The following is a 21296-nucleotide window of genomic DNA, read 5'->3' as shown; positions in this document are numbered from 1 at the left end:
CTCAGTGTGGTAAGAAGCGCTATAGCTTTGCTACAATACTTTTAAGTATGATCTCAGTGAAGGGGTGATTTTAAATTACAAGACGGTGAAAAATAAGACAGCCCACTCTCACGCCAAATAATGAATCAGCTTTCACCTTCTGTTGTTGGCTTAACATGCATGTTTTTCTCGATCTTTTAAATAGAGCTAGCTGTGCAAACTTCCCTTTGTTATAGTCCCTTGGCGATGGGGCTTTCTGGTTTTGAATCAGTTTTATGAAGAAAAAAATATTAAAATCAGTTCAATGTGTTTGTGTTTATGTTTAGAAGCCCATTAAACACAACGGTTCCCTCTGCCCCCATTAAATCCAAATGAAATGTTGTGGGCTATTTAAAGTGGAGAATAGAGATATGAGACTGCATAGCTACATGACACAGTCTCAAATGGCACTATAGAGAGTGCCTCCTCTGTCCCATACTGCAGAATTAGTTTGATATGGTTTTCTTTAAGTGTCTTCCTCAGGCTGGCATGCAGACTGGGGCTTTTTAGATCAAGCCTACCAGACAGCGCAAGCTGTCTAGTTGCAAAAGACATATTTCGTGCTTACCAAAAAGACAAAGGACTTGCATCCCGCCTATTATTTACCATTGGTTGGCTTCACTGGCACTTTCATTTGCCTGCTTCTCATTCGTGTACCAGCTTGTCAATCTTCTGTTTGACCATCCCCTTGAGCATAGCCTCATTACCATCTCTTTTACTGGCTAGATGCAAAGCTTCCACTGCTTGCTTTTAGGAAAGCATTCCAAGAGAGTTCATGAGTTTTCCAGCTATATCCCCCCGTTTACTTTTCACCCCCTGCTCCATGGTACTGCCCCTCCCCTATGTACTACTCTCCCCTACCGCACTTGTGTTGTTAAGTGCTTTCCCACTGGTTGGGATTACCGTCACTCATTTGGCTGCTTCTTATAGCAGCTTGTCAATCTTCTGTTTGTCCCTTCCATGGAGCATAGCCTCATTACCATGTCTTTGGCTGCATTCAATGCTTCCACTGCTTGCTTTTAGGGAAGCACTCCATGAGAGTTCATGTGTTTTTCAACTATATCCCCCTGTTTGCTTTTCAACCCCTGCTCCACGTTACTGTCTCTTGCCCATGTGCTTCTCTCCTCCACTGCACTGGTATTGTTATTAAGTGCTTTTAAACTGCGTTTTAAAATTGTGCTTTTACACTCCTTATTTACCAATCCATTCTGGATTGGTTAATATGAAGAAAAAAAAACAACAACATTATTTACTAGGCGTTTGCATGCATGTTTAACGCAGAATCACACAGCGGCCACATCATCCTGCTTTTTTTTTTTTTTTTTTTTTTAAGAACAATTCTTCATAACAGCCACAATGTTATGTAGTATGGCACAAAAAAGATTGGTAAATCTAATAAGCTTAACAGGTGAGACCTACTGGCTCTAACAATGCTCGTTATGTCTATTGATACCCAACCCCTCAATTTTTGCAAAGGTTTTCTCAAATTCTACTAATTTTGTAAATGTTATATGAATTCATCCATTTGTTTAATTTATTACGTGCACATATGTGCAGCTGCCGTAAGGTCGTGCAGAGTCCAAGACAACTTTCCCCTGTTAAAGGAGTTGGCAACTTATACAATCCAGGGAAAATGCATTGTCATTGAAGGGCAGGGAGAACAGTACAATTTATGTAGGTGGAAAATAAAACAGGTGAGGGGACTTGAGAACAGGTGAATTGTCCTTATCTAAATATAGGGGAAAGTGCCAAAATCTAGCAAAGTATGATTTAAAAAAAGTATCCCCTTCAAAGCTAGTAGCCGCATTTCTCAGGACATGATAATAACAGCAAACACATGGAGGAGCTTCTTTCAAAATCAGAGTAAAAATATGGCGACAACAGTTAGAAAATCGGTACCTACAATTGCATGACCTGTATAAAATCCAAAAAGTTGGTATGCTGGAACACAGCATGAGAAAGCCAGGGCAAACTCGCTGTTAATTAAGACCAAAGTAGACATTTCCTCCACATAGGAATCTCAAAAAGGGTAAATACCTCCAAAACTAATTGCACTACCATCCGCAATGGAGCCTCGTAGAGCCACTTTACTATTCTGTACTAGACACAAACTATGCTACTTTGATCGGAGTTTATACGCTATACCTTCACACTTTACTACACTCTACCTGTCCTAAGAAGCTTCTTGACAGCACTGAAAGTATCTGCCTCAATGGTAACTTCCTATGTAGTCCACCTGCTATTCCCTAATGCTTCTTATTCCGTTCCCTGGATCTATTTTAACATTCCACTAACAATTCAATTTATTCTCAGCACATTCCAGGGCTAATATAACTTTATCCTAAGTCAAGTTATGCTATCTAAACACATTTACCTTTACACAAACTACTTTCTAAAGCTTTTACAAGCTGACACTCTGGAGCCTATTCACAAAGGTAACTTACACATGAGTAAATCTACATGAGTATGTTTACTCATACACTTTTGAGTAACTATACTACTTTGGGCTTTTCACCATTTACAAATGTAAATTTACTACAAAGTGTAGATTTACATGTCTCCATCCCTGAAACGTCTGGTAGAGCTAAATTAACAACTGTACCTTTAGTATAGCCACAAAGGAGCAGTAAAATGTCCAGCACCACACACAGCCAAGCACTGATAATGCAACATCAACTCCCATATAAAGTAATGGAGGTAGGGAGGTAAATTAGAACGTCATAGGAAATAATATTAAATTAAATGATTTATTTTAAATAGTTTAAAAATATATATATACATATATATATTTTTAATAGTAATACATTGCTAAAAAATAAAACATTTTTATTTAATAATATATTTTAATATTTTTTTGAATGAAAAGATACCATTTTTATATTAGAATACTATTAAATTGCATTTAATTAGTTCTAGAAATTAATATATAAAAATAACATATTAATATTAACATAAACATATTGTTACTAATTTTTTCAAATTGAATAAACTTGTCAACATTTCCCTGAACTTTACCATACGGAGATCTCTGTGGATTTATTTGTAAATGTATATATATTTCTTGTATGGAGACTCCACAACTGAAGCAGTGATCTCCATACAGAAAATGATAAGAAAGGTGGAATCACCGCACATAGGTTGGTGATTGGCATTTTGTATGAACTATAGTACTGTTATGTACTAGGAAATGCAGTTTCTGAATAGGCCCCACTGTGTTCTTCATACAAAGTGTTTTACAGGACACAGTGCAACCAGAGACAGATAACAAATATGCTGTGCATCATCTTTGAGCACATCTCCTATGCTGGGGTGAATATCGCCCCTAATATTGTGACATGTTGGGCTCCAGCCCAGTTCCCTAAAGTCATACCTGTTATTGCAGCAGAATGGGCTGTCCCAATGTCTACAGAGAGGATGTCCTCTTCATTCAAGGGTGCAGACCGCACAGGAGTGAAGGTGTATGCTTCATCCACTTGCTTCTCCTGTGGGGGTTCACCCCCTTCAGCCGTGAGCTCATCTAGGCCAAGTTTATTGAACCTGCAGAGGAAGCACATGAATGACAAACAAAAGATCACAAAACAGCAGTCAACCTTTTTATAAATCAAAGCCAGTTGATGACCATCCAAAATGTGTTCCAGGAAGATGACAGGCCCTCTCACACTGCAACTGTCTCTTGCCATAGGTATTGTTTGTATCTGCAAGAATGGCATGAATGCAGATTCATATTTTCACTCCCTAGCGCATCTCTAATGTGCTCAGGCACTGCAACACTTATTTATGAAGAACCTAAACTATTCTAAGTTGCAAACTCTTCTGCAAATTCCAGGTATAGGACGCTTGTTTTCAAGGCCTGGCTTCATCAAGAAGAGTAGGAAAATTTAACTTGATGGTTACTCTGGTACTCTTCTTTACAACTAGTTGCCAATACCTCTAGCTACAGACAGAAAACCCCTGCCTAACACATGTTGTCATTTAAAAGAACCTTAGGAGGGGCAGCACTCAAGCCCTTTTTAACAAATGTGTTGCCTACTATTACTATATATTGTTTTTCTGACTGTGCAGTTGAAAGACAACGTATGCTTATAGAAGAAGAAAACCCTATGCCGTCTCTTGGGAAACTGGAAATTTGAATTTAAAGGCTTCATGGATCAGTGAGTTTGACCACAGCATACAAAGACGGTTTTCTTCATGTATAGTAAACCAAAACACAATACATGTGTGGCCATAGTTTTAACATTTTGATCCTTTATTGTTTTGCAATGCAGGTTTTGGTGTCTTTGGAGTAGGTCTTGTTAGTGGAGGGAGATTTAATTGGGTTTGGCGTAGAGGTTTATGAACCTCCACCTAATCCATGTGGACTTTTATTGTTTCTTGATAGGATCTTTAGTAGCAGCCCATGATGGCAAAGTTGTTACTGACCAGAGACTACGAGCCATTAATACTCTCTTTTCTCGGGAACCAGGCACTCAGCTAAATCAATGGTAAGGGATGTTGTGTCAAACCAAGCCCCTTGCAGTAGGGCAAACAGATAATATATAATATTTCATTTCCAAGTTGATATATTTTGTGAGCTAACATGTCCTGTAGTTTAGGAGAAGTGGGCAAAGGCTTCCCAGAGGAGTCTAATGAACAAGTTACTTACCTTCAGTAACGCTTTTTCTGCTGGATACAATAGCTACCTGTGGATTTCTCACCTTATGAAGTGGTCCTTGCGCCAGCATCCAACGGAAAGTCTTCTTCCTAGCTCTCCACGTCGATGAGGAAGTCACAATTGCACGGCTCCATGCGACTCCGTCTGACGTCACCGTGCCAATAAGAGGTCCTCGCCGGCATGCTGACGTCAGTTTCACCCATTTTTTACGTGCCTTTGAAGCGAACAGGTGAGAACCGACTTCCACAATAACTCCAATAAATACATATAAACATAAAACCTTCATGATGGAACATAATCAAAAACCATCATTCATATATACAGGAAAAAATATCAATATACACATATATCTATACAACCATATATCCTAGTGCAATCAGACAGGCAACGGGGAGGCGGGTGGGACTCTGAGGAATCCATAGGTAGCTATTGTATCCACCAGAAAAAGCATTATCGAAGGTAAGTAACTTGTTCTTCTGATGGATACAAACTACCTGTGGATTCCTCACCTTATGAATAGAGTCCCAAACCAGTACTGCACTCGGAGGTGGGTGCCCGTCCGATTACACCAAGAAATCCTGCAAGACAGATCGTGCAAAATGGCCGATCCTCCGAACCTCAGAATCCCACCAGTAATGCTTTGCAAAGGTATGGAGGGACACCCAAGTTGCCGCCTTGCAAATGCCCACCACCTGGACTCCCCTTGCCAGGGCCGAAGTGGCTGACTTAGCCCTGGTGGAGTGGGCCCTGATACCCTCAGGAGGAACTTTCTTTGCCAGTGAGTAGCAAACTTTTATACAAAGAATGACCCACCTGGAGATTGTTCTTTTATGGACTGCACTGCCCTTCCGCTGACCAACATACCCCACGAACAGCTGATCCTCCAGGCGAAAGTCTTTCGTCCTCTCAATATAAAAACTGAGAGCCCTTCTAGGGTCCAATCGATGGAGTCTCTCTTCCTTTAGAGGGGTGGGGAGGAGGGCAGAAAGAGGGAAGGGCAATAGTTTGCCCTATATGAAAAGGAGTGACAATTTTTGGCAGGAAAGCCGCCCTGGTTTTCAGTACCACTTTATCAGGGAAAAACAATGTAAAGGGGGGCTTTACGGAAAGGGCTTGAAGCTCCCCAACCCTCCTATCAGAGGTTATAGCAATTAGGAAAACAGTCTTCAGGACCAAATACCTTAAAGGACATGAATGCATGGGCTCGAACGGTGAACCCATCAGAAATGTTAAAACAAGATTTAAATACCACTGAGGCATATGAAAGGGTGTGGGAGGAAACTTATTAAGCAGGCCCTTAATAAATCTATTTACAATCGGAGATTTAAATAAAGAGGGCTGGTCCGGGAGGCAAAGAAAAGCCGATAGAGCAGACAAATAACCTTTAACTGTAGCCACTGAACAGCCTTTCTTTGCTAAATCAAGAGCAAATAACAAAACATCTGAAAGGTGGGCATTCAAGGGATCTTTCTGTTTCTCTCCACAGTAAATCACAAATTTAGCCCACTTACCGGTATAAATGGATTTAGGGCCAGATGTAGCAAAGGGTTTTTCCCATTCTGTGTCAATGGGAAAATGTGTTTGTACATATGGCCCTTAGTGGAGTGTCACCTGGACGATAGAATAACATCCACTACATCCGGTAGGAGAGAAAAGGAACTCAGGTTGCCCCGTTCAATCTCCAGGCATGAAGGTGCAGGCTCTGGAGGTGGGGGTGTAGAACCTGCCCCTGTGACTGCGAGAGGAGGTCTGCCCTGAGCGGGAGATGGAGCGGAGGGCACTTTGAGAGTTGCAGAAGGTCTGTGTACCACACCCTTCTCTGCCAATCCGGTGCCACCAAGATAACTTGGGCCCTGTCTTGGCGAATCTTGCTCAGGACCCGAGGAATCAAGGGTATGGGGGGGAATGCGTAAAGCAACTGGCCGTCCCAGGGTATTTGAAACGCGTCCCCCAACGCTCCTTGCATCGGATACTGGAGACTGCAGAACGGCGGGCAGTGCGCGTTCTCCCGAGTGGCGAATAGATCTACCTGCGGAGATCCCCACATCCCGAAGATGTACCGGACTAGGTCTGGATGGAGACGCCACTCATGATCGGCCGAGAAGTGCCGACTGAGACTGTCCGTACATACGTTAAGAACCCCGGCCAAGTGATTTGCTATCAAACAAATCTGATGGTCCTGAGCCCAGGACCAGAGCCGAAGAGCTTCTCTGCAGAGAAGGTACGACCCTACTCCTCCCTGCTTGTTTACGTACCACATCGCAGTAGTGTTGTCCGTGAGGACTTGAACCGGCTGACTGCAAAGGGAAGAGAGGAAGGCCTTGAGGGCCACATGTATCGCCCGCAGTTCCAACAGATTGATATGAAACATCTGTTCCACCGGAGACCAATGACCCTTGATCTCCAGATCCCCCAGATAAGCACCCCACCCTAGAGTGGAGGCATCCGTAACAACTGTGGCCACTGGAGGTGGTAGTGAGAATGGCCTTCCTTGGGAAAGGTTGCCGTCCACTGCCCACCATTGGAGATCCGCTGCAGTGTCCCTGGAGATCCTTATCGAATCCTCGAGATCTCATTTGTGCTGAAACCACTGCCTGCAGAGGCACCACTGAAGAGCCCTCATATGCCAGTGCGCATGAGTGACCAACAGAATGCAAGAAGCAAACAGACCAAGCAGGCGTAAGACCTTGAGTACTGGAATAACCGCTCCATTTCGAAACATTGGAATCAGAGCCTGAATGTCCCGAATCCGCTGAGGAGGAGGGTAGGCCCGATACAATGTTGTGTCCAGTACTGCCCCCATGAACAGGAGGTGTTGAGAGGGCTACAGGTGAGACTTGGGCACATTTACCGAAAACCCCAGATCGAACAACAACTGGGTTGTCACCTGCAGGTGAGGCAGCACCAGCTCTAGAGACTTGGCTTTGACCAACCAATCGTCCAGGTAGGTGAATACCGCTATTACCTTCCGCCTGAGATGTGCTGCAACCACCGCCATCACCTTTGTGAAGACTTGAGGTGCTGAAGTAAGCCCAAACGGAAGGACCACAAACTGGTAGTGTTGTGACCCCACCACAAACCGGAGATACTTCCTGGGCGACTTGAGTATAGGGATATGAAAGTACGCATCCTGCAAGTCGACAGACACCATCCAATCCTCTTTGTTCAACGCCATAAGTACCTGCACCAGAGCCAGCATTTTGAATTTCTCCTGCTTGAGGAACCCATTCAAAATACTCAGGTCTAGAAATGGGTCTCAGACGACCGTCCTTCTTGGGGATCAGGAAATATCTTGAATAACAACCCTGACCCCTTTCCTGCTCGGGAACAAACTCTACTGCACCCTTTAATAACATGGCCAGAACCTCCTGTTGCAACAACAGGAGATGGTCTTCTGAACAAAACGAGGGACGGGGGGAAGGGAGGAGAGAACTCCTGAAAGGGGAGAGCATATCCTTTTTCTACAATATTCAACACCCAGGAGTCTGTTGTTATCAACTCCCACTCGCGTAGAAAAAGAAGACAAAGCCTTCACCCTACAGGAGAGGCATGTTCGATTAAGTGGGGAAAACTAGGGCTGCTTCCCCTGCTGTTGTCCACCAGAGGAAGAGAATGATGATGAAAGGTGCTGCTGGGCTGCCCCTCCCTCGCCCTCTAAAGGATTGATAGGATGGATTGGCAGGTTGTTGGGCCGAGTACTGGGGCCTCCGAAAAACTGCCGCACGACCAAACCCTCTGAACCTGCAAAAAGACCTATAAGGGGCAGCAGGGGTAGCCTGTAATCCTAAGGACATTGCTGTAGCCCGGCTCTCCTTAAAACGTTCAAGTGCAGAGTCTGCTTTCTCCCCAAATAGCCTTTCACCATTGAAGGGCAAGTCAAGTAAGGTGGTCTTTACATCCGAGGAGAATCCGGAGGACCTCAGCCAAGCATGCCTCCTTGTAGCAACAGATGTCCCCATTGCCCTGGCAACTGAGTCTGTTGTATCAAGGCCAGATTGTACAATCTGCTGCGCCGCAGCCTGTGCGTCCGAAAAGAGTGTTCCAAAAGGCCTCTGTGCATCCTGTGGCAGATCCCCGACCATAACCTTAGCTGAGTCCATAAAGGCATGGACATACCTGCCCAGCACACAGGTAGCGTTTGCAGCCTTGAGCGCCATGCAGCAAGATGAAAAGATCTTTTTTGAAGACTGTTCCATTCGTTTGGACTCTCTATCAGAAGGGGCTACAGGGAACAAACCAGGAGCAGACTTTGTGCAGCAAGACGCTTGAACCAGTAAACTCTCCGGGGTTGGATGACGTGAAAGGAACCCAGGATCCCTGGGTGCTCCCCTATGCCTCCTTGCTACAGCTCTATTCACAGCCAGAGACAAAACTGGTTTCCTCCACAAGTCCATAATAGGCTCCAACAATGCCTCATTGAAAGGCAGCAAAGGATCAGCCGAGGATATAGAGGGATGCAGCACCTCAGTTAGCAGATTTGTCTTCACCTCTGCTGCAGATAAAGGCAGGTCTAAATAGTCTGCTGCCTTTCTAATGACCGAACGGAATGTTGCTGCCTCTTCCGTAAACTCCTCTGGAGATGAAATGTCCTACTCCGGGGAAGTATCCAGCCCACTGGCTGACCCCAATCCTTGGTATTCATCAGAAGGCTCTACAATCTCGCCCTCTTCCAACTGCCGGTATTCTTCTTCTTCAAGGAGACGCAAGGCCTTCCTTCGAGATCTCAAGCGGGATTCTAGCCTCGGCATCGACATCGAATGCACCGACGCCGAAGTCACCGCTTCCGAATCCCGACTAGGCACAGAACAAGATGGATGGATCCGAGAATCACTCAGACCTGGCGCCGACACAGACTCCAACGGTGCCGTTTTCGGAGTTGGCTGGCACGCAGGTAATGGGGCCGGTTGGCCAGGGGATAGTATCGGCGTTGGCTGACGCGGTGATGGCAACGGTGCCACGGATCTAGATGGTGACGCCATACCTCGTGGAGACATCATTGGCGTCGACCCGGCACCCTCAACCGGGCAAAACAGCATAAACGGCCTCATCTTATATGGAGGCGGGGAGCCCATTAAAAATGCTAATGGCCTGTGGGACCCACCAGTGCACCAGCAGGGGCCATAGACTGGAAAACAGCATACATGGCATTTAGAAATGCTGCCGGGTCCGCTCCCAGAGCCGGGAAGGCAGGATATCTCTGGTCTTGATCCTGCTGCTGCACATCAGGCTCTTGTGGTGCCGGTGAAAACTGAGGGCTATGAGGAGCCACCTCATAGACTGACGGCGTCGGAGATACTTCTGGACTCTGGGGCTGCGGAGTCACAGTAGGGCTCACCTTCCATTACTTTGACGTCTAGCAGATGGAGATGGAGACCTCGACCTCGATAGGCTCCGTGTCGATCGGCGCCATGAGTCATGACGGCACCGTAAGTCATGACGACGGCGCTTCTTGTGCCTCTTGGAAGAAGCGTGAGATGAAGCCCCCTTATGGCCCTTCTTCTTAGCCTTCACTAAGAAAAGCTTGGCCTCTCTTTCTTTTAATGCCTTAGGGTTCATGCTCTGGCACGATCCACACCCTTCGACATCGTGCTCAGAGCTAAGACACCAAAGGCAGTCCCCATGCGGATCAGTGACCGACATCTAACCGCCACTTTCATTACAAGGCTTGAAACCCGATTTTCTCGGGGGAGACATTGTAACTACCAAAGCTATACACTATGCAACGAGCCAGGAAAAAAAACGTTAGCGTCGAAGGCACGGAAAAAAGAAAACTGACGTCAGCACGCCGGCGAGGACCTCTTATTGGCACGGTGACGTCAGACGGAGTCGCGTGGAGCCGTGCAATTGTGACATCCTCGTCGACGTGGAGAGCTAGGAAGAAGACTTTCCGTTGGATGCTGGCGCAAGGACAAATTCATAAGGTGAGGAATCCACAGGTAGTTTGTATCCATCAGAAAGTTTCTTATTTTCTGTACACTGTTCCCCTCTTCTAAAATGGAAAGCCAACTCTGATCTTGGTATTATTCTAATTATCAAAAAGGTGTAGTTGAAAAGAATATCAGGTCCGAAAACAGACTGAATTATTTTGTTGATAAGCTTTCTTTCACTGGAGATTGAAAACGAGTATTGACAGAGCTGATAGTTGTGCTTGCATTTTTAGTCCTCAATAAAATATTTAAAAAGAAAAAAAACATAGTGAAAAAAATAAAAAAGATAGCTTTCTGTAAAAAGAAAAGGCTACTATGTACTTGTAGTTCTGGTTCTGCATCATAGGAATCGTCATTATAGTCATAAAGGCTTGAATAATTCTCCACTGTCTGACCAGACCCCGGAATACCTTTCTGAATAGCCATTCTTTCATGGGTTGAACATAGTGGAATGTCTTTCAACCACTGAATTCATCCAGAATTATGTTCACTGGAAGCTTTTTCCTGACTATTCAAAATGTTTCCATGTGACATTAAATTTATTAAGTTACATCATCTCTCATGTAAGTCCTTTCAACATTGTGTGCATGAAACTAAAAATGCAGCCTGATAAGCTTACATTAATTGTAGACAAAACGAGGGTCTGCTCCTTTTACAGTCGGGGAGACAGCCTTTCCCATAATACATTCTACCAGCAGTTACCTGCCAAAGCCAGTTCTTTTTTTTTTGCAAACCAAGCATACCAATAACTTCTATTACTATGCTGCAGTTAGGTCAAAGAAGTAAAATGTAAACAAATGCTTTAGAAACCCTTCATATAAACACTGCTTTCATTTAAAAAAGTTTCTAAATGTGTTTTGACCAACTTTAGCCTATGTCTGAGTGTCTGTTTCTAGACAGTAGGGCCTAGTGAACATATGCTGTGTTTTCAGCTTTCCCTCTTGTGGCTTGGGTCTTCGGTTTACCTGGAGGAGGATGGTTTGGGGGGTAGTCACAAAGAAAGAAAAGCTACTATTCATCTGACATTAGATTGTTTAGAAGTAGCCAGACCTTGCCTAATATAACCATAGTGTCATAATAGCCCATTAGTCCTTTCTTTAGACTTATCTAAATAAAAACGTAGTACCCTTCTTATATCTAGAGAGTGAAGAGTTATTTCTACTAATGTAGATGGGTTAGGAAATAAAGTAGGAAGAGTAAAAGAGTGATTTATATGAAAATTAGATACTACCTTGGGTAAAAAAAGGAGGGGTGAGTTCTTAAGACTAGCCTGTTGGCATGAAAAACAGTGAAAGGCATTATTTGTTACACAGCTTGCAGCTCACTAACTCTTCTCACTGACGCAATTACTGTAAACAAGCTTTTGTCCATGACAGAATTTGTAAAGTAGATTTATGTACAGGCTTATAAGGGGTGTTAAACTGTTTTGGTAACACCAAATTTAGTTCCCATGGAGGTGGTGGTCTTCTTATTGGATGGAAAACTGTCTTAAGACCTTCAAGGAAGTCTTTCACTCCAGGAATTTTCTTTGTTGGACCTGGCCCTCTCTGCAGGGTGATCACTAAACTTTTGACCTTCACTCCTCATATTTTTGATGAACTCATTTTTGTTGGCCCTAGGACTCTGCACTCTTTAACACTGCAAACCAGTGCTAAAGTGATTTTGCTATCTTCTTAAAACATGATGGTATTGGCTTACACCCAGTAGGCATATTTTATTTACTTATAAGTCCATAGTAAGGTGGCATTACTTGTACTCAGCGCCTGTAAATTAAATACTACGAGTGGGCCTGCAGCAATGGTTGTGCCACCCATTTAAGTGGTACTTTAAACATGTCCCAGGCCTGCCATTGCAGCCTGAATCCAGTTTTAAACTGCCATGTCGACTTGACATGAAAATAAATCCCCTTGGTGAGTCCTAAACTCCAATTTTATTACACATAAGTCACCCACCATTAGGTTCTAGGTAGCTTATAGGCAGGGTGCTGGGTAATTAAAAAGTTGGACATGTACTTTCAAGATTTGCATGTTCTAGTAGTGAAAATATCCTAAATTTGTTTTTCAATACTGTAAGGCCTACGCCTCCCATAGGATAACATAGGGGATTCCTTATTACATTTAAATAAGTTGCAATTTCAATTGATAGCAAGTAGCTATGTCATGCTTGGTGTCTATAACATTGCAATGATAAACCCTCTTTAATGGTAAAGTCAGACTTTTCATTACAATTTTGAAAATGCCACTTTAAGAAAGTTGGCATTTTCCTGTACTCAGCACTTTTGCGCCTGCATCTAGCCTAGGTTACATGACTGGTTGTAGCTAACAGTTAGACTTTGTAAATTCCTCCCAGACAGTCCCACAATAGAGGGATTAGGAGTGCCTCAAAGGGCCATCAGCTAGCAGGATGGGGGGCAGAGCTGGGCATAGCCCCACTTACGTTGCCTCCCGTGAGTAGGGATCCCGGTTTTATGTTTTTTTTTACATTTCTGTCTGTATTTATCTGTATCTATTTTTTGGCCATGAAATTAGTATTTATTCAGATTTATTTTGTGGTTTGCGAATAAGTGAAGTAAAAAAATTTAAATTTCCACATTTCTTTAACTTTAGCACATGCAGCAGTCAAATATAGCAAAACAATCCACCCACAGTTAACTATTAGCAATTTACTACAGATATATTTTAACATATGCCTGTGTCTGAAGATATCTTAATCTGTTTAACTCCTCATGCTGTCTATCTGATTATATGTTGTCTTGAAATTCACAACACACAGCATGGAAGGTCACTCATTACAAGCACAAATTTCAGTATTTTTCCACTTTTAAAAATAAATACAGAATGGAAACGTGTTGTTTTCTGTCTGTATTTATCTGTAAAAATCAGTAAAAACGGAAAACTGGGAGCCTTAGTTATGAGTTTTGACTCTTCCTAGAATTATGTCAGCGTTCCCCTCACAGTAATGGGTAACTGAAGGGAGGTTGTAGGTCCATCATTGTATATTGCCTGACAGGTTACTCCCTCTTAAGTGAGAAGTTTTATGGGGAGTGTTTTTTGTTTTTAGTATCTTCTTTGATATTGTCTTTGCGGTTGCGTATGGTGTTGCTGAGGTAGGTATGGCCATCGCAGGCATACCAACACTGGCAGAAATACCTTTTGTCTTTTGGTCTGTATTGCTGTTTAAAAATTATTTTCTGCTCTTTCAGTCCTACAGATTTCAAAGTCTCTGCTTTATTTTTTATTTTTAGCATTCCTTCTTATATGTGCTGGCTAAAAAGTGCTGATCATGCGAATTTTAAGTTTGAAATCTTTAGATTTAATAGGTTTCAAATATGATGAACAACACCATGAAGATACTGAAATTCCATGACAATAAGAGGATGCTGAATGTTCAGGTGAGTCCACTGTAGTGCTTATAAGTTGGTTAGACACCAAAGAAACCTTCTTTCAACATTTCCATTAAATCTTGTTGTCTGTTTGGTGGTGAATCCGAGGCAAAAGATTTCATGCTATCCTATATTTTCCTGTGGAACCTTCCCAGGAGGGCTGAGGCACTGGCATTTTTCACATGTGTGGCGGCTGTCCCACACATCCTCCTCCTGTTGATTTCAACCTTTTGCTTTTAGTAACTTATCCTGTGCAATACGTGGTAGTCTTGGTACTAGACGTAAAAGTGGTCTAGAAGCAGCTCCTGGTTTAAGTGCTGGTTGTGAAGTCTCTAATGGGATATTTAATTTCAGTGCTTCTCTAGCCAGTACATCTTTAACTGTTAGGATGTAATCTACTGGAGACACTCAAGAACGAGAATGCAAAGGAAAAATAAATGTGTAGTATGAGTGAAATGCTTTTGAATAAGGAGAGCTAGAGTTATTCTGCAGCTAAAGCGTGAATATGATACAGGTCTTCTGTTGGTAGATATATTTAGAGGAGAAGAAGGTATTTACTTACTCGGGGAGATGGATGTCACTTGGCAAAAGGTCCAAGGCAGTGGTTTTCATGCTTTTGAATGCCATATCCCTCCCTCCCCCAGTGGCAAAATAAAAATCATTGCGCTCCCCTCAATTTTTTTTACAATTATTCTATTAAGATGGCAATGTTTAAATATGTCTAGGCTTATTTAAACATTGCAGTTAAGCTATGTTACCTTTTTAAAAATGCAATTTTTTTTTCTGCTTAAAACAAAACACTGTTAGCTGCATAATGCTTCTTTTGGCTAGAGCCTGGCGTTCCTCCAGGGATCACTTGAGGCCCCCCAGTTTGAAGACCCCTGGTCCAAGGGTTCCTGAGGTGTTTGAACCAAATCCTCAAATGTGATTATTAGCCTCAATTGTTATAATGGCAATAGGGCCAGGTCGGAATCTTCTGCCATTGTCAAACGTTGAGTTTTAAAAACTCTAGTTTCTTCTCTCTTTTTCTTCCTAGATATTCAGAGAAATCAAGCTTGGATTGAAGAAAACCTAGACCATCCTGGTAGTGATGATAATATGATCTGAGGTTTCTTTGATGTCGATGGAGAAGCATTGATTTACATCTTTTCAAAGTCACCAGTGACTGAGACACCGGTGAGCTAGGTCTCTTCAATGTTGAATCATGCTCTGCTCGGTAACAGTGAACAGGCTGTCATTGATCTGACCATGGCTGTTGATGGCAATCTCCTCAATGTCCACCTTGAATGCCTTGACAGCATTTGAATGTCTTGCTGCTGGTGTGTCTGAGTCCGCGAAGATACATCCACTGACGGCAAGAAGACCGCAGCTGAATCCTTCCATAAGAGTGAGATCGGTGTCGACAGGAATGATGATGATGTCTGTGTTTGCCAGGTGTTTTCTTATCTGTAGGTCTCCCTCTGTGGAAGCCTTCTGCAGATGGTGGTAGGGTGAGAAGCAGATCTTTCTAGTCTTTCTCCTCTCTTTATATGCCTTCATATCCTGCATCAAGCTTCTCAGTCCGATGCCTTCCCTGCTTTTGAGTGTATTTTGGACATTTGTTTTAATTTTTTTTATTTTTTTTTTTACAAATGTCCCACTTTTTAAGTTTTGCATCCCTGCCTGCTCTCCAGGAGGCAGGGCTTGGAGGAAGGCCCTACCGGACAGGGCTTGAAGACAGCTGCAGTCTCAAGCCCCCAGGACCTCGCACCAGCCCTAGCTGCACCTGGGTGACAACGACTGGAAAACAAGGGGGTATCAGGGACACTACTAATCTGGAAGATCTTGTAATTCATGCACAGTGAGTAACAGAGGGGGCTTTAAGAGAAGACTCACTCGACCTCCTGGAGCCTGTCTAGGCTTAAAAACTGAAATGAGCGATCATCAGGACTTCCAGGCCATCCCAGCCATTGGGGCGCACCACAGGAACTTACTGTGTGCATCCAGATGTCCAGTTTTCAGAGTGACCAGAAGTTTGAACTCGAAGGACAGCCATTTGATTGCATTGTTACTTCTGAAAAAGGATTCTGCTCACCTTGGAGGGGACACAAACTCTAATGTCCGGGTTCACAGAGCCCAAGCTGGTTATCAGGAAAGGGGCTATAATGGGGCCTCACTGAGCTCCAACTTGGGGCCCAGTTAGTGCTTCTGAACCCAAACAAGCAGGGGCAACCTTCCTGCACCCCAGAGACCTTATCCTGTGCATGTTGCAACACTTTGGGCTGGAGAATGGAGCCCAGGGATGGGGGCTTCCAAACCAGGCCCACTGGAGCTCTGACCCAGGGCCCAGTTAGAGCTTCTTATCCCAGACAAGCAGGGGAGGCCTTCCCAGCACTGTGGGACCCAGTACATATGGCCCTAAATGTCCCTCTGCATCCTATCCTCTACATACACTACAACTGAATAATGTACATTAAACCCAATAAGCAGAAGGACAGCATCTCCCTAAAAAACTCAGTGTCGGATTTGTTGGCCCCATCAACATTTACCATCACAGTCCTAAGGTTGACCACTTCCCTAACTTGAGTCTTTGAGAGAATCTTTTCTCACCACCTACCTAAACCTGAAACAACGAAATAAATGTGATTTTTAAGTACCAATATAGGCTGTTGTCAGTTTAAACCAAGAAGAACCAGAAAAAAGTAATTTACATTTTTTAATCCCCCCCCCCATCCTCCACATCTGGCTAGGTGGCGCTGACCCTCTCAAACTGTATTACACGTTATCTACCCGGTCAGGATCTATCTCTTTATTCAGGGTTTTTCTGGGTTATTCTCTACTCACTCATTCCCACATGGGATCATAGAGTAGAAGGGTTCTAGCTTTGTTTTTTTTGCACCAATTCTTTTTGTTGCTGCTCTAGTTGCAGGATCTATATTGCTCCGTTTAGAGATCCTGTCAACCGCTCTTTCTCCCTCCAGGTGAAAGTGATTATGAATGGGTGTCCCTGTCTGTGTTTTATCAGCTGCGACTTCAAGGAGGCTTTCTCAGTTTCAAATGAACTTCTCTTTTGTAGCATGACGCTCTTGGTGGCTGCATCAGTGTCACCCATGGCCATTCCTCTGTGCACTGCTTCACTTTATTTTGCTTTGTGGATTTGGAGGCTCCTTCATTCTGCTTGGCACCACTTTGCTTCAGCATGAGCCTTATCTTGGATGTTTTCCCCCTCTAGTACCTATGATCACCTTTACTCTGTTTCAAGAACTGGGACTGCTGTGGATTTCTAGCTTTGGGCCAGAACAGATATACACAATAAAATGTCACCAACGTTAGGGGCAAGCTTGATGCAGACCATTTCTGGTGGTTCCTCGTTTCTGCATTCTCAGTCACTCTCCCATGTGGCTCTTGGGATCCCCACAGTATCTATGCAGAGGATCTGTAGCTACCAAGAAAAGACTTCAATAACTGAATGTCTTCTTGGTCTCCCAATGCAAGGGTTTATATTCAGTGCCCTTGCTTCTCCCCTCAGGTGAAAGGGCTCTTCTCTCTCTGCCCCATTACGAGTTACCCCTGAATTGCAGTTAACCTTTTGTGGTAGGTGACCCTGAGCTCCCTCCATCTCACCTCACTGCTTTTCTGCTGGAAGGACCAATACCAGCAACCAGCCGCTCTCCTCACTGTGTCCTGCTGCCTCTCGCTGGATTGCACTGTTTCAAATGCAGGTGCCTCTTCCTTGCTCACTGCAATGGCTACTACCTAGATGCCACCATGCCTTATGGTTCAGGTCTATTGTTCCCAATCGAAGAGAAGGCACTTGTAAATGTAGGCATCTTGGGAGTACAGAAAAAACATCCAGTGTTCCACCTTAAATCCCTCAAAATCTAATATTCTGTTACTACTAAGAAGGACTCCATTAATAGGAACTGTTTCAGGTCAGACAAGTTTGATGTCCTGGTTTGTTTGGATTAAAGTAAGTTTTTCTGGAATAAATACCTTAGGATCTCTGATAATCTTGATCATCTGTAGTGCAGATAGGGCGAGATGTTTTTGGGTCTTCAGCAGCAACTCTGTCACAGACCGCTGAAACTTTTGAGGTGATAAATGGAGTATCATGTCAAGAATAGCCTTCTCTGCATCACTTTCCTCTCTCTCTGGGGATGTGTGTTCTTTGATTAAAACAGGAGAATTTCACCCCCAGAATAAAGAGTAAGGCAAAATATTTTGGTGTATAACTAGCAAGCTTAGCAGAGCCTTTTTGTTTAGAAGAAAATCATATTTTTCCTGTCTACTTGGTAATTTTGTATTCAGAAAGATATCTTGCCTTGTAATCTTTACAAGCCTGGCTCGGTTGAGGACAATCTGAAAGGCAGACAACAAAGCATTCAATGATACTGCTATGAACACATCAGAAATTTAACTTGAAAAACTGCATCTGCAGATGGAGAAAAATATGCTTTTCCATCAAACAGTAAATCCAGTAAATGTTTTAGCTTACCTGATTTAGGATAAGAGGTGTGAAGCTATGCAAGTCTTTGCATGAAAACAGCGGCATTCACTGCTCTAGACAGCTCATGTGTAGGGGCTTTGTCTTTTTTAAGCTCATATGTAACAGAACGTCTTTGCTTTGAGGAAGCCACAAGACAAATTCTTCAGCTTAATCAGGAATTAGTTTACATTGTATTTCATCTGCAGGATGTAACATGTTGCAATGGAAGGAATAATTTTTCATATAATTTTGCTATTTGTTATCATCACATTTATGTGGAACTTTTATTTTTTGTTTTGGGATATATGACAGAGTTAAAGCAAAAAAACAAAACAAACAATTTTTACTGTACTAAAAGATAACACAGAGTTTTGATATGACCTTTTTTTTACTAGGGTTTCCAAAGTATTTGGCTCCTTATCATGAATGGAATCTGAGGGTGTACAACAGTTTACCTTCCCTAGGGAATCTGTAGACAGGATACGTATAGTTTGTGCAGCATACACCCAAGCATTCCTCAAATGCACACAATAGCTGCAGCAAAGGCAGCAGCAGATTCTAACAGACACACTCAGAGCAAGGACAGCGTAGGCTGCAACAGTGCAAGCTAATCTCATGCACATGGAGCAGGTAAAGGTCTGGTGGCTCTTGGCAGCAGGTCACATTCCTAGAATTGCTTCCTAGCACAGGTAACTTTCACACAGGCCACCGGTATCTTGCATCTGGCTCAGACATGGATGCTGACTTAGCTGCCATTTTTGCTAGGCTCATCACAATGATGGTTGTTTAATCTGGCTTTATAGAGAACTGAGAAAATTGATCAGTTACTTTTTGAAGAGTCTGGAACTGAATATCTACTAACTTATATTGGGGACCACTGTAAGATGAACATTTCTCCAATGACTCCAATGGATTGTCAAGAGAAGAGAATAAGAATCTTACTTATTTCCGACCTGTGTAGAAGAGGATGTGGCAGGGTGGGGTCATTTTTTCATCTCTTGTGGGACTGCCCCATAATCCAACAGTTCGGGGAAAAGGTGGTCCATATCATTGTCCAAATCACGGGCCTCACAATCCCAGCGGAGCCCAGATGGTTGATGTTGCACATATCAGAGGATGAGCAAGGCCAAGGCATCAAAAGACATGGTTGATGCTGGGGGCAGGGGTGGCAAAGAGAGGTATAGCAAGAGCCTGGGGAGCATCTAGACCCTCAGACGTTCACGCCTGGGAGGAAAACATAGATTGGTGTTATCACGCAGATCTGATTATCAGAGTCGGGAGTGCCCACGAAAATTAGCCAAGATATGGTCACAATCAAGTGCATACAGATGCTTGTGAATGGACATCGGGGCATGGTAAAGGGGTTGGACTAGGTCACGTAAGAAGCTATCCACTAGGATATCGCTGAGGGACAGTTAATGTTAGGAAGGTTTATATTTTAATGGATTTTTATCTTCCTGATTTGATTGCCTACAATGACGAGGTATTGACACTACATACTCTCTCTCCTCTGACCACGGTTCATACTTTGTGATTGAAATTGTTTCCAATATATGAGGCTGGGCAACTGTTTAATAAAAAATAATTTAAAAAAAGAATCTTACTTATAGTGAAATGAGACTGATTGTTACTGATAAGGTTAGGGCTGCTTTTAATTCAAAACAATTTAAAATGAGAACCAGTAATAGAAAGGCAAAGAAAAATAACCTAGAAGATGATGACTTTCTTCACTGATTCAGATGCTGAGAATGGTACAGTTAGGAAGTTCTGTAAAAGAAGTAAGTTTGCTACACAGCAAATATAAAGCACATTTAAAAATAAAAACCTTGTGTTGCAGGTTTTGTCAAGGAAATATATTTTAAGGGAAAGACAGAAAGTGTTTTCAGGCAAGCAGGATTTACCCAATAGTCTAGGATCCACCTGAGGTCCGAGGAGGGTGGGTAAGAAAAGTTGCCTTCTTCATAAGAAAATTAAAATTGTTTCACAAACTCCTTTGACATTGTCTAAAGATGATCTTTTGCAGGGGATGTGTTAGTGTTGCAAGATAATAATGACCTGGATTTGTTTGATGGCAATGTAGAAGACAAATATGTAGTTAAAAACATCAATAGAGACTCTCAGGGTACAGAGATGTCTGAGCCTGGGGCACTCCATCATCCTAGGTCAAGACAATGGTGGCCCAAGGACACTGTGGCTAAATACTTTATTTTAAAGTAACTGAAAGACCTTTCGCTTTCGGAATGTTCAAGGCGTGTTGTGGTTGACAAAGTTTGCATAACACCAGAACTGGACCCAAATGGCCAGGTACATGTTGAAATTGGAACAGATCCCAAGAAAGGATTATAGAAATCATTACAAATATGTCAGGATAAACTACTAGAAATGTAGGCCCGGTGGTTCCTATTTTGATGTGATGAGGAATCTACAACCAATAGATCACTCCAGCTGATTTTGTATGTCTTAGGGGATGGATTCAGCATACTGTTGTTTAAAACCAATTCCACTATTGCAGCTCAAAGGAGGAAATCAATTTTCATGAAGATTGATCTGAACATGTATACATGGCTGTGGTAGAGGATGGTTTAAAATCACAAGGTCTGTTATTTGATTAGAATGTCCTTAAGGATTTATTAAAGTATGCAGCTACATTTACTAATCTAGACAAAGTCCAAACAACAATGAAGAGAATGTTATCAAGAGATGATTTTGTAGGACCTGGAGAGGGAAAGTTTGCTTCCCAGGCCGCGGCCCATGGAGACTTCAAGGTGAATTTCAAAGTCAGCAATTTTACATTAGATGAAGATGGATGTCTGGAGTATTTCAGACAGTCATTTTTTCACCCTCAGCCAGGGA

At 43.0% G+C, this 21296-nt stretch overlaps 1 protein-coding gene across 1 annotated transcript in view; it reads right to left on the bottom strand.

The window, feature by feature from the left end:
• NEK8 (NIMA related kinase 8) overlaps positions 1–21296 on the bottom strand; it is a 154539-nt gene that overhangs the window by 27340 nt on the left and 105903 nt on the right. The window contains exon 12 of the mRNA XM_069226202.1: positions 3389–3555. Coding sequence (XP_069082303.1) covers positions 3389–3555 — 167 coding nt within the window. The remainder of the gene's footprint in view (positions 1–3388; positions 3556–21296) is intronic.

The sequence above is a fragment of the Pleurodeles waltl genome, chromosome 3_1 (genome assembly GCF_031143425.1).
Source record: "Pleurodeles waltl isolate 20211129_DDA chromosome 3_1, aPleWal1.hap1.20221129, whole genome shotgun sequence".
In the NCBI taxonomy this organism is placed as follows: Eukaryota; Metazoa; Chordata; class Amphibia; order Caudata; family Salamandridae; genus Pleurodeles; species Pleurodeles waltl.
This window is presented reverse-complemented; position numbering and strand designations above follow the sequence as displayed.